Source organism: Hippoglossus stenolepis, chromosome 3 (genome assembly GCF_022539355.2).
Source record: "Hippoglossus stenolepis isolate QCI-W04-F060 chromosome 3, HSTE1.2, whole genome shotgun sequence".
Lineage (NCBI taxonomy): Eukaryota > Metazoa > Chordata > Actinopteri > Pleuronectiformes > Pleuronectidae > Hippoglossus > Hippoglossus stenolepis.
Genome location: NC_061485.1, coordinates 26,462,679 through 26,480,312, shown reverse-complemented (window position 1 = coordinate 26,480,312; position 17,634 = coordinate 26,462,679). Strand labels below are relative to the sequence as shown.

General features: G+C 41.5%; 1 protein-coding gene across 1 annotated transcript; it reads right to left on the bottom strand.

The window, feature by feature from the left end:
• Positions 1–3,040: 3,040 nt before the first annotated feature.
• Positions 3,041–13,752, bottom strand: bin2b (bridging integrator 2b). Its single transcript, XM_035152954.2, has 12 exons — positions 13,346–13,752; positions 11,673–11,753; positions 10,469–10,523; positions 9,920–10,014; positions 8,656–8,751; positions 8,445–8,552; positions 8,262–8,347; positions 7,948–8,023; positions 7,724–7,806; positions 6,320–6,995; positions 4,591–4,683; positions 3,041–3,617 (listed from the first exon to the last, which is right to left on the bottom strand). The coding sequence occupies exons 1-12, from the start codon at positions 13,436–13,438 to the stop codon at positions 3,504–3,506; spliced, it is 1,656 nt and encodes a 551-aa protein (XP_035008845.2). The 5' UTR covers positions 13,439–13,752; the 3' UTR covers positions 3,041–3,503.
• Positions 13,753–17,634: the final 3,882 nt, after the last annotated feature.

Below are 17,634 nucleotides of genomic sequence, written 5' to 3'. Positions count from 1 at the left end.
AGTTCTGATTGGTTCTCATTCCCATCAGCCTGATCCACACTGAGTTTGAATGATGAGGAATGTGAGCAAGCAGTGGTTGAAACTCCATAGCTCTCCCAGGGACCATATCCGAGTTTATCTATCATCCGGATTGTCGACACAACACCACTCCTTAATGGACCCGAGCAGATACACCAGTTTGCCCTGTGTAACCTACTCACCTACTCCCCTCGAGGCGCTGCGAGCGCACACTCACACCACAACCGGGCAGAGAAGCATGAGGCTGGCGGAGAAGAAACAGGCCCCAGAGTGATGTGCTCAGCCAGACAGAGGCCCCTCATTGAGAAAAAGACAAATAACAATGCATTATATTCACATTGGAGTGGAGCCTCGAATCCTCCACTGTGAATATCACCTTTCAATATTAATCTCGCAGGGATGGAGCAGCTCTATTAATAACAGAGTCTCAGTTACCGCTGGATTTCTATCAAAAGAGGTGGGCTTGACTGTGGTTGCCTGTGTCCTGATCTTTCAGTGTATTCCCACAGGTTGCCTGAAAAATATTCCAGTGAAATGTGTCTATATTTAGAGTGTCTGGTTTCTCTGTCACCGTGGAAGAAAGAAGGAGAGAAAGAAACCAAGAGGAAGATAAAGATGTAAAATGCTCTGGAAGGAAAGGCAACATAATGACTTCATTATTCTGTGTTCGATAAGAAATGCAGAGGCAATTTAAAAAACCAGCAACCATGCCCACAACCACCTGAAAGGGCTTCCTGTGAGTTAAAAGAGTAATTAATCGTAGTAAATATCTCAGTGTCGTGTTCAGGAAAAATGTTCCGGTGGAGGAAAAGGTTTTCTCTGCTCCCACAGGCAAAAATAACAGCTGTAAATCACCGGCCAGGTAGGTTGTAAACCATTTAATATCCAGATGTTATTTCACAAGAGAATCACTAGGAAACCATAGACTTTGCGACTTGAATCGATCTCATGTTCTGCTTTCAGCAAACAGGGGTAAGAGAGAGTCCAACCCAAGTCAGGCGACTATACACACCGAGTGCCTGTGTCACTGTGGTGACTTCATTTAGCAGGAATGGTGCAGAATGAGGTTCACTACTATATTAAGAGACCCTGCAGCAGCAGTTTCTCATCTGGAACAGAAGACACGCCAGGCACACCTTTGTTTCAACATTTATTCTTCCCTCTAACTTCTATTGAATTAAAGTTACTGTTGAAATACGTCTTGGCAACGTCTGCTCCCTCATCGCACAAATTTGGCTCATCAGCAACCTGACAGATCATCGCTACCTCACTTCCTTAAAATGTTCTATTGCATCATGACTGAAATAGAAGGTTTCAGTGAGGTTTGATGATCTCATCTCAAACTTCATCATTCGATTGAGTTGACCAGTGGTCGTTCAAATTGTTCATTTTTCTGTAGAAAGACGAACTTTGACACAAAGTCGATAAAGTGCTGACGTTGATTGTTGCCATCAGCTGTGTCGAAACATGTTTGTTTAATGAGCGAACACCTTTTAATGGAACTTACAACAATACCCAGAGGCATCAACAAGTCCCAATAAACCAGAGTGTGAACGCCTCTTCCCAGCACTACTCTCATAGTAAATATGTCTTTGCTCTGGGTGCAATAAAAGTGTCAATCTAACATCTCCATAGAAAAGACCAGAGAAGCATTTCTACTTTTATTTTCAATCACCGACTTTTAGCCTTGCTAGCAAAATGGCGTTACTGATCTCTAACATCTGTCAGTCGATCCACCACTCTGGTGTAGCCTGAAATATCTTGAATCACAAGGCTACAGGATGGACTGCTGTGTAATTTCCATTTCGATGAAGACTTTGTTGATCCTCTGATTTTCATGACATCATGAGTTTGACATCAGTGGTCCTGAGTAAAATGTCTTGAAAACTATTGGATGCACTGTTATGAAACTTCATACATTGATGTCTCCCAGTGGATGCTTTGTGATCGATTCACTCTTCATGTATTGCCATCATTAGGACAAAAACGTATTTTATTATTCACACAATCTCTTCAGTGGTGAACCTTTGCCTCCCGTTCACTTCATTCTGGGACAAGGCAAATCGCAGCTTGGCTTTAAGTGAAGTTCAACTTCATAAGCTTTGACCCATGATATTCACTTTGCATTTGTGTATGTGATCGGGCCCTTAGCAAGTGGTGTAGCAATGAACTACAAACTTGGCATGTATTGTTAAAAAGTTGGATTAAATGCATGAATCAGATGTTAAGTGGCAGAGTTGCCCTCATCACAGAATTCACGTCCTCTCCGTTTGAGGTACACAAATGTTCTGTTGCATTCGCTCAACCCAGTGACCACGATTGTTCTGATCCGTCTGTTTGAAATGAGTGTTCACTTAAGTGTCGGGCACCACAGGAATGGTAATCGTCTCTTCTTAGTCTCGTTTCCCAGACTAAATACGTGGTCCTGCCTTGTGTCAGTCCTTTGGATATGTAGGAACTGCAGCTAATTGATTTGCTAGTGCAGGAGCATGTTGACAGCCCCAGCTGTTGGCCCTTAACATGACCACACCAAACTCAAGTCTCAACCCAGTCAGCACACCACAGCAATCTGTCTGAAAAGCCATGAAACAACCGTGAAACAGAGCAGCCTTATAGCTGCATTTATCCACACGTATCCTTCAACTCCCTCTTTGGTGTGAGCTCATTAACCAGCTGGCTACAGTAGATCTGTGTATAATCTGCAGTAAGAAAATTAAGTTTCTCATTTCCACACAGCAGAACTGCCAAACTAGATGGCATGAGCCCCAGCTCAGTATGTTTTTATACAAGACAGACCTCTCTTCCATAAACTTCTCAGTCAGTCAGTCAACAAGTCTCAGTTTCCAGGTCTTGACATTATTTTCACATTCCAATCTGGTGAATCATTGGAGTCCTTGTCTCGAGGCTGTTTATCTGCAGTCCTGCCACAACTTTATTTACAAAATGCCAAAACTCTTGACTGAGTCGTCTCCACTTGGATTTATCAAATGAATACATGGCACAATAAAGAAACGGTTATATGAAAATTTCAGAGTTACATCCTCCTTTTTTATTTAGAACTTTATTGGGAAGTTTTACACAGGGTTAAAGAATCAATTAAAAAAAAGCTTTTCACAGTGTTTCGTAGAAAGACATTTAAAATACAAAAAGAGTAAAATACTGTCAATACTGTAACTTTTCCAAACATCTCTTACAAAATGTTCTGCAGCTCAGTCACTTTTGTTCCACATCTTGCAACTTCTTAGCATGTGAGTAACCATGTGGGACTCGCTCATCTGTTTGTACAGGATCTGCACCCAAAACATATGGGTTCACTCCCTCCATGTGTGTGAGTGTGTATGTGCGTGAGTGTGTGAGAGAGAGAGAGGGAGAGAGAGAGAGAGAGAGAGAGAGAGAGAGAGAGAGAGAGAGAGAGAGAGAGAGAGAGAGACCACAACTCTTGTGTGGAAGAAGAACGTTTTTCAGATGGAGGAGTGACCATTGCCTCATTCTGGCTGAACAGGCTGGATGAGTTTTTCCAAGAAGATCCCAGAGTGATTTTCGAGATCTGTGTGCTGGTTCCAGCTCTCCTCCCTGATCCCCCTCACCAGGCCGTCTTGCTGCGAGACACATTAAACACATGTGAGATCTTAAAGAAGCAAATAAACAATCAGATCTGACATTAAGTCAATGTTGACAATTTACTTTTCCTGCTTTATGAAAGAATGACAAAGAAATCTGCGGCGGTGTCTTATATTTCCTCCCAAATGGCACCAAAGGGTCTTAGAGTTTCCTCCTGAGAGCAAGCGATGGTTAATGTATCAGTTCTTTCGATATTCATGAATATATGAGTGTGTAAGGTACTAGGAGATTGGATTACATCCAGTTGAAAATAAATATTAAATTATGTTAAAAATATATAAAATTAAATCATTCAAAAATATAATTAGAAATTGGTCCCACAGAATATTTGATGTAACCAAAATAAGAATTAAATAACATTCAAAATATTTATTTATTTTATTTTGTGAGGAAATTAATATTCACCTAATGAACCATTTAACAAATGTTTTGCTGATGAGCCGATATGATTCTTGAAATATGCTTTTTAAAGTTCATTATCAATTAATACACTGACAATATGGGGCAGTTTACCCCTCAGTTATTTATATGCATTTTTAGCAACGACAGTTTCTTCCAGTACTAAAGCTTGACAGGAGCTGACGGGATTCCTAAACTTACAACTTATGTACATGCCACTTATTTTTTCCTGACTCAGCTGCTTTCAGCCTGAGGATGTTTAGTGAATCAACTTCTGATTATTAGTAAGAATATTTGAATTTGAAACAATTTCTGCTTTCAGATCCATTTTATCCGCAGTGGAAATCTCTTATGCATCATTTGAAGTATCAATCCACAGCTGGATGCACATGTGCAGGTCTGACGGAGAAATAAATGCCAATAATGTAGTGACCCGAACAACATATTCAGTGAGAGGGAGCAGACTTTACAGGAAATCTGTCTTCTTCTATCTCCTCCATCTCTGAGGTAGCACAGGAAACGAGATATGCTTTAACAAGAACACAAACAAACCTCTTGACTGTCAGCAAGTACCAGGATGACGTCTCCCTGTTCAAACTGAAGAAGGCCCTCTTCAGATGCTGCATGGCTCTCTAGCGCCACCCCCTGGTGTAAAACGAAAGGCACATCAATGCAAACTTGGAAATTTACATTACAGATCATTTAGCTGACGCTTTTATCCAAAGCGACTTCCAATAACTATTAGGAGCAATTCGGGTTTCAGTATCTTGCCCAAGGGCACTTCGGCACGCATATGGGAAAGACTGGGATCAAACCGCCGGCCGTCAGTTACCTTTAAAAGGTCAATTCACCAAAATGATTGAATGTTTTTCAGATTTTGCAGTACATTTCCATTCCACCAAATAAAAAGGAGGTAAACGCAATTTGTGCTTTCATGGATTTGAAAAAGGTATGATTGAAATGATTCAGCAGCCACTCCTTTATACACACACACAAGGAACACACTGTCACCTATTTCTTTAGTACACAGTATTTCCCATTGCAACTTTTCACTGTGAGGTCTTTTAAATGTTGCGTATTGGCAGAGACCTCAGAGACTGGAATCTCACAACCTTGATAAATTAAATCAAACTGTCTCCATGTCGAGATACTGGAGCGAAATGAGAAAATATTTAGCTTTTTGTAATCTGGTGAGCCCTTTGACCCCGGACAACCATAGAGCTTTGAGTTAAACACTCCACATCATACCACAGTGTGCAAGAGATATGAACTTACCATCACTGATGTTTTTGACCCCTTGAGGGAAATGAAAACTCGTTGTGCACAATATGGACATATCGTCACCTTTTAAATTAACATGACAAACAACTGCTTATTTTTTACTTATCAATTTCTAACAAATATGTGGCTCTGGAGCAGCTACATGCTCCACTATGTTCACTACCAGCTCGTCTCTGACTGTGGGTGTCTGCTGATTGGTGTTGAGCAGGCAGTGAACACTGAGTTCTCCTGGTGCAGAACACAACACTAAAGCTGCTTTCAGATCAGCGCTGAACTCTGAATAATCTCCCTGACATTACCCAGAGGGGCTGTGTGTGAGAACGCAAATGTCCCGCCAGCCCCCTTGTAAAATCTCTGGAATGAGACCATGTGAGAAAACAGCAGGCAATACTGCGGTGGATTCACCGGGAGCGAGTAGCAGTGCTGATGACATTTCTAAAGCGCACCAGACACCAAACTGAAAAAAAATTAAAATAAATACAAGTATCTCAGGATGAAAAGAGGAGCCATACACTAGGTGACCCCAGTGGAGATGTCAGAGCTTTGACGATAAGAGCCAACACTGGTGTTGCTGTGCTGTGAACACAAACACAGGATCTCAAGAGTGGAATCAATACGTTGCATCCTGCTTCTGCCTGCAGCACCACACCTCACCTGAACGACCACGAGATGTCTGTGTTGTAAATGCGTCTGAGTGGGGAATCTCCTGCTGCTTGTTCATGTGGCAAAGGTAAACTCATGAGAAACTCCCAATTGTGAGGACATTCTCAGTAGTTCATGTCTGAAAACTGCTACTGAGAGCAGTGATGGTGAACCAAAACATTAAAGTTGTGGGACTGACAACTACGCAATGAGCTGCAACTTACTTTAAGGCTCTATCAAGCTGAAGGAGGCTTCAAATTCATCTGATAATTGTCTGTAGGTTCATTACTTAAATTCAGTGTTTTAAAATCGTTTCAAAAATATTGATTATAGACACTTTAAAAGGGTAGTTGGGTACCTTGTACAAGAAGCCAGGTGGACTGTGGGAACTGGAGTCATCTTTAGATTCTGCTGTCTCCTGGTCGGATGTTGCTTCTTGTGTGTCCTCCTGCTGGTCAGCAGTTAGGAGAGGGGGTCTGTCAGTGCAGCGGAACGAGAGGCGAGGAGCAGGAACCGGTGCAGGTTTGGGCGTGACCTCCTCTGATGGTGGTTCCATCAGCGTCTCCTGCTCAGGAGTGTGTGAGGCATCGCTGTCTGCAGAATCAAAGGGATTGGACACCTCATGACTCACCGGCTCCAACTTCTGGACTCCCACTCCTGAGTCGTCCGACTGGTTCCCAGCAAGCTCTGCTTCTGCTTCAGCCACCTCCTGCTCCTCCACCTCTTCCAGGCTTTGACCCCCTGTGCTCCTGTCACTGTTCTCATTCTCACACACCGACTGCCTGTGGGGTGTGTTGGTGCCGCTGGAGCTGAGATCTGAGTCTGACGAGTTGATGTCTTTGGAGGAGACGCTGCCCTCTTCTGGTGGGCTGGTTTCTTCAGAGCTGCTTTGGGTCTGTTGAGCAGAGGGCTCGCCGTCTTTTCCGTTTTGGGTGGAGGGGTGTATGGAGACATGGTCAGCTGGGAACGCAGTATTGCAGGGGATGGGATTGGAGATAACCAGGGATTTTCTCTTCCTCGTCTTGCCTGCCATACTAGTTGAAGAAAAAAAATGTACATGTTGTTTTTACTGATCATAACAAGGCATTTTGTAAAACTAACGAGCCATTGAAGAGAGTTCACATCGGTGCATAATAGTGCAGTGCCTGTTCTATACCTGTTCTCTTGTCCTGTGTTAAAGCTCCAGAGATATTTCAGAATGATTCCTTGTCATTAGTGAGTCCTCCTCAAACTATATACTGTCACTTTTTATACGTTGTTATAAACAGTCTATGGTGCAGAGTTAAGGTAGAAAACTTTGTGTTCAGTTTATAGTCAATGTTTTTCCTAAAATCTAATTGAATTTGCTTTATTACTGTTCACGTATGTGGCTTATATATATATATAACTTTCAATGATTTACTGAAGTGCTATTTTTCATACATTGCATGTCGGCTATTTCAGAGGTTTGTTAAGCAACCGACACAATCTTCAGACCCAAGTTCACAACTTTTCAAAAATAAAAGCTCTATAATTCCGCTTGTGTCCACATCGCCCTAAACTCAGCACTGCACTCCCCAAGACCACAAAGAATACACTAGTCAATAACTGTGCCGAGTCAATAAGTTCAACTGTTCATGAGATATGCATTCTCCAGAGAGACATGTTTGTAGAATTAGTGAGCAGTCAGGCTGCATTCAGCTTGTGTGTTGCTTAAGACATTTCTTGTTGTGAACACTGTGACCGTAGACAAGGAAACAACAGCAGCTCCACAATTCCTTACCTGTCCAGGCCCTTGATGATGAAAGCTTTCCCTGAGTGTTGAGTCTCCAGTTTTTTCATCACATTGTAAAGCTCACGGTTCAGCTGCAAAACCAAACCACAACATAAACACTTCAGTGGAACTTCATCATTGACCTGGTGTATAACTGATGCAAGGCAGATTTCAGATACTTCACATCCGCAACATGAGAGTGATGAAATAAAATGATGGGTGTTATCTCTTACCACACTCATTTCCTTGTAGAAGACGTCTCTCAGGTTTGATACGTTTTGGAAAACTGTCACGTAGCAACCTATACGGCTACAGAGACGAAGACAGCAGTTCAGTTTATCTACGTGACCTTCCTCAGTAACAAGTTCTGCCTGGACTAATAAACCCTTAAATGCACATTTACACATCAGATTTCAGCTTCAGTCAGGAATAATGTCAGGCATGTTAATATTGTTTTCTTTTGTACTATAGGAGGACCCCTACTGGATTTTTTAGGCCAACCCTGGTATTGAAATTAATTAATAAAATTCCACACGGTCAGACGTACCTCTGATGGAGAACAGGCAGTTCCTCCCTCATCTCGTTATTTATCTCTTCAAAGACGTTCTGGGTCTTGTTAAACTCCTCTTCTGCCTGTAACAGAGCATTTGAGAGATTCTTTAAAAAAACTAAAATAAAAAAAAACATTGAGACTCGTCATTTCAGTGCTGTACCATAAAAATAATCCTACCTTTGCTATTTTGGCTTCATCCTTTTTCTTGGCACTCTGCAGCGCCTCCAGGTGGTGACGGGCTGAGTCGTAGTCCACAAGTTTGCGTCCGCGTTTAGCAACTCGCTCCTGAAAAACAGACGTCGGTCCTACTTCAGTAAAAGCATCATCCTCTACCAGAAACTGGATGGGCCATTTAAACGTGTCATCAAACGTAAGAGCATCACGTTACCTTGACCTCAGGGAACTGGCTCGTGTAGTTCTCCATTGTGCGGACAATCTGGTCACTCAGTTTCTCTTCATAGTCGTTCCTTAGCAGGTCTTCACTCTAAGAGACACAGCCAGTATCACATCAGTACAACTGTAACAGGCCTTTCTAACTGTAACACAGCCATAAACAATATTTCAGTAAAGGAATGTTGCACAAAGACGATGGGATCACTCGTGCACAGTTGTGAAACGCCTCATTCACTCACTTTCAGTAACAATATGCAGCAACTGAACTTAGCAGATGGATATTTCTAATCCTTTTATGTCAAAACAAATGAATTCCTCAGCTGTTACATTTATTATCTCCAGTGTAGTGAAATAACTAATCTAAATAACTGAAGCGCCAAAGAGAAATATCAACATGCTATGTCCATTTATCATTTGTCTTGTTGTGATTAACCACAAAAGCAGTTCTTTTTCTGTATTTTACATATTATCCATGCAGCAGCTTGACTAGCATTTAGCGATTATGCTAAAACAGCTCATTACATACATGTATAATCAAAGCCTCGTTTTGCACCATTTTGCTGTGATTCCTGGGCTGATGGTGACGGACATGTTTGCTGGTGTGCAACAGGCTTTGACGTACGTTTCCTCTCATCTGGTGGGTGTGTCAGAGGTGTTGCTCAATCAGCAGCAATGTGTATATACAACCTGTCATATTAAAAAGGCAGTGTACAAATGGCTGCTGCTTGGTGTCACGCTTGCGTATCACAACAGGATGTTCAATTCACCACCGTTTGTTTATATAAATGTTTTGCTCTTTCTTGCTCAGGCTGAATGTAGCCCAGATGGGAGATGGACCCCACTCAAAAGTCATAGAACACATATCACTTTAGGTAGTTCTTATCACACCAACATAGGTTCAAGTGTTTATGTTTCTAATATGTTTTATTTTTATTTGTTATTTGATGCTATAAAAACAAGGTGAAACATCATGATTGACAGTTGAGACTGACTCGCAATTGGTTGAGCATGTGTATCAGCAGGTCAGATATTTCAGCTTCATTTTTGTACAATGAGGGGAAGTGGTCCATCTTTAGATACAGTCTATGGTCTGGAAACATATGTCAGCATGGTAAACTAGATCATGCTCGATCAATCTAGTTTGGTGACAAGTAATTTCCCTTAAAACAAGCCTGACCTGCTTAAATGAAAATGATGTTATCAGATTATTTGTTGTCCGGCTCCCAGAGACATAGGACACTTCTACATGGTGACCGTACCTCGGTAATGACAGCCAGGTCCTCCACGCCGTTCCAGTCGGACTCATAGATGTCCTGCAACGTCTGGGACAGCCGCTTGGACGTCTCATGCACAGCTGTGGAGAAGAGCAGGTAATTGTGTAAAAATCTCATAACCTAATCTTGACTCCACATGGAGCAACTTATCATCTAGCATCAGCAGCACACGGAGCTTTGTGGTGGTATTGTTTTTAGGGTTTGTGGCACAGTTACACCCACACTGAGAAGGTCAGAACAACACTGGTTTCCTGAGTACTCCCACTATGCAGGAGCAGAAGCTGACAACACCAGAAACCCAATGGATTCTTGCACATGAATCCTATATGCAATGCTGCGTCGGCTGTTTTTCACGGCAAGATTTTACTGCTATTACACAGCAGCACCGACAGAATTGCAAAAGTGAAACAAAGGATCCAAGAATAGAAGATATTCACTTCCCTATTCTTCACAAAGTATGCTGAGCAAAAGGGTGGTATTCTGATGGCACTGTAATGTGTGAGCGTAAATGATGTACAAGTTGTGAAAACCCACCTTTCACTGCTGCGTGGTAGGCTTTGACGTCTTTGAACAACCTCATTCCATCGACCTGTGTGCAGATGCAAGGGACAAAGCAGAAAACAAAAAGATGTTAAATTTGAACCTCTGTTACAGTATCACTATGGGAGATCTATGCTGCATATACTCAACACACAAAGCAAGACAATCTGACAACACAGTTTGAATTAAATTACAATCAAAACAGTTGATGTGGTGATGGTGGTGAAGTGAAAGTCCTGTTGTCAGCACGTAGACTTCCTTCCTGTTTCTCCCCACCAGTTTCCCTGTGCTGTTTTGTTGCCTTAGTCACTGAGTGAACCCTGAACAACCTAAAAGTGAAGCTGTAACGTTTGCACAGCATACTGTGGCCTCAAGGGAGTGATGGGATCATGATGGATGGGAAAACATAGCGTAACTGTAGCACAAGTAGAAAAAAGTTATAAAGTCGGTGCACTCATTTTAGAGTGATGTCGATCTAAAGTTTAGTTTAGCACATGAACTAAACAGTCGGACGAGAGCAAGTAAGGCTATAACAGCAATACCTCAGGAGTAATACAATTAGAACGTGTGAAGTTTATTGATTTTAATTTTCTAATTTGTAAAAAGAACATTGTGTTCTTACTCGGATGGGACGAGTCTCTTCAGTCAAAACTAAATTATACTAACTTTGTATTTCTTTTTGAATGCTTCTTTTTAGTACTTTCTTATGTTGCTTTTAAAATTTGTCATGACTTATATTTGATGTAAAGCACTTTGAATTGCCTTGTTGTTGAAATTTGCTAAACAAACAAACTTTGAGTCCTTAAAATTGAGAGTTCCTTAAATACGAGTATATAGACCCTATTAGTGCTTAAGTTAAAGTTTATGTACAGATAAGAGAGACACCGAACAGTATTTACGCAGATTTGATAAGAAAATGAGAGAGTTGCAACTTGTACTAGTAAGTATTTCCTATCTTCCAGGGTGAGCTGACTGTCTGAACCTGTGGGATGGCATCTCAACGCAACAACAAACTGAGCAGTAATCCACTTAACTGGAGATTTCTGGTCAGGGGGGATAAAAATGAGCTGCTTAACAATAAAAAAAGCTGGTTTACATGACCTTAATTTGAGCCAGGGAATGTGAATGTGTGAATGGCACAGTGCTGCCATGCAGAGAGGCCTCCTTATACTGAAGAGGTGAGGTGGTGCTGGTGTACCTGCTGCTTGTTGAGGTTCTGGAAACACTGCTCAAACTGTTCATCTTTGGTCTCCATGGTTTTGCCCAGTTTCTGGAGGACCTAAGGAGCAGAAAACAGAGAAAGTGAGTCTCAACATTATAGTCAGACATGAGTCTCCATCATTAATAGTTACTAGAGGGAGACTAGAGAGTTGGCCTGGCTGATTTATGTTGGACCCAACATTTGTGCATTTCACATATACAGCTGCTGTTGTCATTGACACAAAGTACAATGAAATACACAGAAGGACTACTTACATTTGAGGAAAATACGTAATAAGTACCGAAACAAAGCAAAGAGGACACTGAAAATAACCAAGAGTGAGAATAAATCTATGCCGTTGCAAATTCTTCCTAAAGATGGATGTTGTATCTGGTCTTTTTTCTATTAAGTCAGTCCAACTTCATATCATCATGATATTTGAAAATATTAAATTACAGAGGGCCGTCTTTCCATAGATACATCAGTCTTTACATGAGGTTTTGTGGATATTTTTTTCGGTCAGGTAAACATTCTTTTTTCTCTCCTGCCATTGCTGTGTAGTGATTATCTAATCTGATACTGATACTAATACCGATACATCTGCAATAATCTAATGTGTGGGTTTATCTGAACACATCGGCCTGACTGGAGTTTCGGTCTGGCACCGTCAATAATGACACACTGCTGCACCACATACAGGACCATGTGTTGCTGTGGTCCACCTGAACTGGACCCACTTGGCTCACTCTTACAGCGTCCTTCACATTCCACTGCACGCAGCAGTTTGAAAGACTGACTGACACACTTCAAGGACCTTCAGCTTTAAATCTGCAACAAAGGCTCTTGTTGTCGTTATGGCTATCCTCCCAGTTTCCATGACTAATAAATAAAGCTATAAAACCAGATTCCAGAATCCCCACAATAGGCTTCGATCTTGCAGCCACTTATTGGAGTTGCTGTTTTGAGGTGGAGCAGAGTGAAATCTAACAACTCAGCCACAAACAGAGAGAGAGGAAGTGCACAGACAGGAAGTGGCAGCTTGTGTGTCCGCTCACGGCTGTACAGCACTCAACAACACTTGATGTTCATGCATTGATCCTTCACAACAAAAACACATGTGTACAGTTAATAGAACTCCTGAGACACGGCCTGGAGCACCACTGAATGGTCTGCATATCAACAATTTGCCAGATGGTGAATATCACAGCTTCTCACTTAGCCCTGTCACCTTGAAACATTTCATTTTTGAGTTACAACTCTCTACAGACCTAGATAACGGTAGCCTGCCCCAGACTGGGAGGGTCACAGTGGCTACACAACAATGTATTTATGAGCAAAACAGTCAGGTCTGTTATTCAACGTTATCTTTCCAGTTGAATAACGGTGAAATCAAACTATTTCTACACTCAAACTCTACTCAAGATGCTGCTTGTGCATGTTTGGGGTCGACTACAAGTTACACCCTCATCACAAGTGTTCGAAACAAGCTGTTCTGTATATTATTGATACGGAGAGCGATGATTTATTGTATGGCAGGGATCCTGATGATTCCATTTAACCACAAGATAAAGCTGGCTGACAAAACAAGCTCTGAAAAGACAATGCGTGGAGTTTACAGCGTGCACAGTTACATGGAACACAGCGGGACTTCACTAAACTGGTTTTCTCACCTTCTCCTGAGCTCGATTCAGAGACTTCTGGACTCGTTTGGCGAGGAATCCAGCTCCAGCCTGGAGGTTCGGGCCCATCTTGTTTTCAGCCATCGTCGCGTCTTCTCTTCGGGGGGTTCAGTCCACCTCCTGTGCGCTCGCTTGCTCCGGAGAATCTGCCTCCTCGGCGCAGTGGCGGAGCTTCAGGGCGGAGGAGGTGGAGCAAATGTCAAGACTCACTGAGGCTCAGCAGCTGGTAGAGCGAGCTCCTTCACTGCGACGTCATCGCTCCTGTCCACACTTGTCGGAGGAAGGGTTTGTCGGTGCGTGTCCCGACCTGTTGCACAAACACTGTGGACACTGTAGCAGAGGGTGGAACTCATGCGACCGCACTCACCTGGAAACCACGTGTGCAAGTTAAAAGTCCCTGATGACGCCTGCCTGAATCAGCCACGTGACGTCAGCAGGGACGGAGACGCTGCCATTTCTCTTTTGTTGAATTCATACAGGAATGTGAATTATGAGGAGCCATCTAGTGTTGCAACTGGTGTTAATTGGTTTATTACCTTAAAGAGATAGTTCACCCAAAAATGGAAGTTTACTCATTGTCTACTGACCACTATGCAGATGCTGGGTGAAGTGTTGGAGTCCACAAAACACTTCAGGAGTTTCAGGGCTAAACAGCGTTGCAGCCGAATCCAATACAATTGAAGTAGATGGCGACCACTTCTTCAAACGTAAAAAAAACCAATAACAGAAATTTAAAAAAAAAACTGCCTCCATATTGTCCGCTGTGATACACAAATGAACATGGCTCCAGGGGAGGATATCACAGGACATTTTGGCTAAAAACTCGGTGTAAATGATGACATTCCCAGTGAAATTTGAATGTCGGGGCTTATGGACACTTGGATGACACCACAGGAGCAGTATGGAGTCAGGTTATGTTTTGTTTCTGTTTGGTTTTTTTTTACGTTTGAAGAAGTGGTCACCCTTGACTTCAGTTGTATTGGATTTGGGTTACCCCTGGAACTCCTAAAGTGCTTTGTGGCCTCAAACACTTCACCCACTCCTCCATCGGCATAGTGGTGAGTAGACAATGAGTAACTTTTCATTTTTGGGTGAACTATCCCTTTAGATCATGTGTTTCTTACCTGGAACACTGACACATCACATTACCTCATCCTCTGTCTGGTGAGGTGTTTGCTGAGTTGGTCACTATTGACACATCTGCTTCTCACAATAGTGACATGACTAATAGTTACACCCCAATGTTTACCCTTCACATCTCATTTGACTGGGATATTCAGTAATTACAGCTACACTGACTAAACCTGGGATCATTCAGTCCCCAACCTCCTCACACAACCTATAAAAACTTGGGTTTTATTGTAGATCTCATGAAAAATAAACCCGAGGCTTATAGTTTACTGACAACAAAATACAACTAATATGTAACACAAATGTATTGGCACATATCCACAGTGAGTCAGATTAAGTAGAGTCATAGCAGATGTATGTGCTTCTCTCCTCTGAAGACGTCTTCTGTTGTTTTTTCTGAGGAGGGGGCTACATTAACACAAAGTCTGTTTCTAATACATTTCTGACTTTTGTTCTGACTCAATATGCTCTATGCTCACATAAACACACACAGTCGTGTTTCCATGACTTCAGAGGACCTTACATTGACTTAGTCTAACCATAACCATAGTTACTACTTGCCTAAACCTAACCTTAACCTAAACCCAACTTTAAAACATTCTTACTTAAAACATAATTCCACCTTAAAATGTAAAATGTAATGTTTTACATTATGGAGACTTGCTCTTTGTCCCCATAAGGTAGACAAGGCGGGGGCTACATTAACACAAAGTCTGTTTGTAATACTTTTCTGACTTTTGTTCTGACTCAATATGCTCTATACTCACATAAACACACACACACACACACACACACACACACACACACACACACACACACACACACACACACACACACACACACACACACACACAGTCGTGTTTCCATGACTTCAGAGGACCTTACATTGACTTACAATGACTTACCAACCATAACCATAGTTACTACTTGCCTAAACCTAACCTTAACCTAAACCCAACTTTAAAACATTCTTACTTAAAACATAATTCCACCTTAAAATGTAAAATGTAATGTTTTACATTATGGAGACTTGCTCTTTGTCCCCATAAGGTGGACAAGTCCCCATAATGTGACTGTGTTAGCAGCTTTATGTACCTAGAACATGAGTAATACCTGGACACACACACAGGTTTGCACAGCTATGCTCATTAAGATTTTGCATTCACTTCCATTCATCATGGACAGTTTAACCAAAACCTGATCCCTAACCTTAACCATGACTAATACATGCCTAATCATAACCTTAACCTAACCATTATTCATGTCTTACTCCAATAACCAGGACCAAAAAAATCTATGTTTGCCTCATAAGGACTGATCTTTGGTGCCCATGAGGTCTACTGGCCCTGACAATGTCCTTGCGGAAAATATAATGTTCAAATTATAAAGCTGATATAACCAAGAACTTTTACGACAACATTGTATCAAATGACAGTTCCATTCAGTTTTATTTGGATAGAGCCAAATCACAACACGGGTTGCTAGGCACTTTGCAGAATGGGGGTGGCATGATGCAGTAGTTAGCCTCACATCAAGAAGGTTCTGGGTTTGAACCTGACGGGGTCTCCCTGTGTCTGTGTGGGTTTTCTCTGGGAACTGCCTCCCGAACCCAACATGGGAGATGGCTCCACAGGAGAGGAGCCTGGTAGCTGAAGCCTCTACCTCCCATTCTACTCTTACTCTAGGAAACACAAGTGAGCCTGTATTTTTCGGAGCAAATGGAACATCACCTCCTTTCGAACTTTGACAATTTGTGTTTTAAAGCACATGTTTATGAATTGTTTTATGGAGCTAAACTCCTCTGGTGCATTACTTTGTTTTTCAGAGGGGCGGCAGTGTTGAGTTTCATACACATTGAGTCTGCTGCACTATTAACAAGATCATCAACTGTCCTCCATTTTAGGCTATTGTCTGATGGCAATGGAGTAAATAACAATTGAAAAACAACGAACAATATTTCCTTAAATTTGGTTAATTGAATTATCTGATAGATATCGACTGCAATTGATTTTTTTCGTAGATTCTATAGTCCAGCATTGTGATTTCAAACATAACTCAAAATGGTTGACAGAAGAGGATTGGGGGATATAAATTAATTTCAATGAGGTCGGCTAGTGACGCTAGTGAACAGTAAAAATCCAGATATCACAGGGGCAAAGGTAACACAGCTAAAAGAAAGAGATTGTTGATCCTACAGTCACCAGGTAGTCAGAAATGTGAGTCCATAGGCTAATGTTGCTCTGTGTAGCTGCTGGATGTCTCTAATAAGCAATACGTTTGTTCACAGGTTCATTGATTCAACTATCATAGAAACAAAATTAGTAACTGTTGGATTAAATGGTAAAAAAAATGAATTACTGGTTTTGTCGGTGTAAAGGGGCAGTCCACCTTATTTATACATAAAGATCAGTTTATTTGTCAGAAGGTCGTGTGAAACTCACCATCTAAAATATCTGCTGTGGCTCAGAAGGGGGTTATCTAAAATCTGAAAAAAATTACCATGATAATGGCATCAGGGTCATCTCGGTTTGGACCTGAGACATCACATTTTTTAACAGACAGTGTGAGGACAGATGCTTTAAAACTGCAATATGAGAAATGTGGGAACGAGTGATTCTAGAGCTTGACACATGTAAGGGTCTAAAAGTCAAGATTAGTCTGCCTTGTTTACATCGGCCTTGACTTGCTTATGTGAATCCCTCAACTTTAGCAAAGTGCAATGCTAAATCACCTACTTGAACAGAAAAATATAACGCTACAGTACAGTGAAACATTGATTTAAGGGGGAAGTGTGAGGAGAAGACATTATGATTTATAACTTTTCCAACGACAATTACATAGAGAACATACAGTTGGTGAGCTGAGAATTACTGAAATGAACATGGGAATCTAATGGGAAATAAATTACACTACATATTACACTACATATTTGAATGTATAGAATTTTTAGTGTTGTAGTTTTTTATACGACACTCCTTCTACTTTGTTCTATTTTTATTTAATTATTACACCAATTACTGCCTCACTGACCTGCTTCTTGTCGTCCAACTTGTACATGACTCTTATAAAACTCTTATATATAGAATATAAACTTGAACTGTATATAAAATACGATGCACCTGTTGCTTGTCATAGACTACTTTCACCAG

Excerpts from the sequence above, each read along its gene's own strand:
- bin2b (XM_035152954.2), bottom strand. The coding sequence starts at position 13,438 with ATGGCTGAAAACAAGATGGGCCCGAACCTCCAGGCTGGAGCTGGATTC. Across the intron at positions 8,348-8,444 it reads ATGAAGCCAAAATAGCAAAG|GCAGAAGAGGAGTTTAACAA; the intron begins GTAGGATTATTT and ends GCTCTGTTACAG. Across the intron at positions 8,024-8,261 it reads CTGCCTGTTCTCCATCAGAG|CCGTATAGGTTGCTACGTGA; the intron begins GTACGTCTGACC and ends TCGTCTCTGTAG.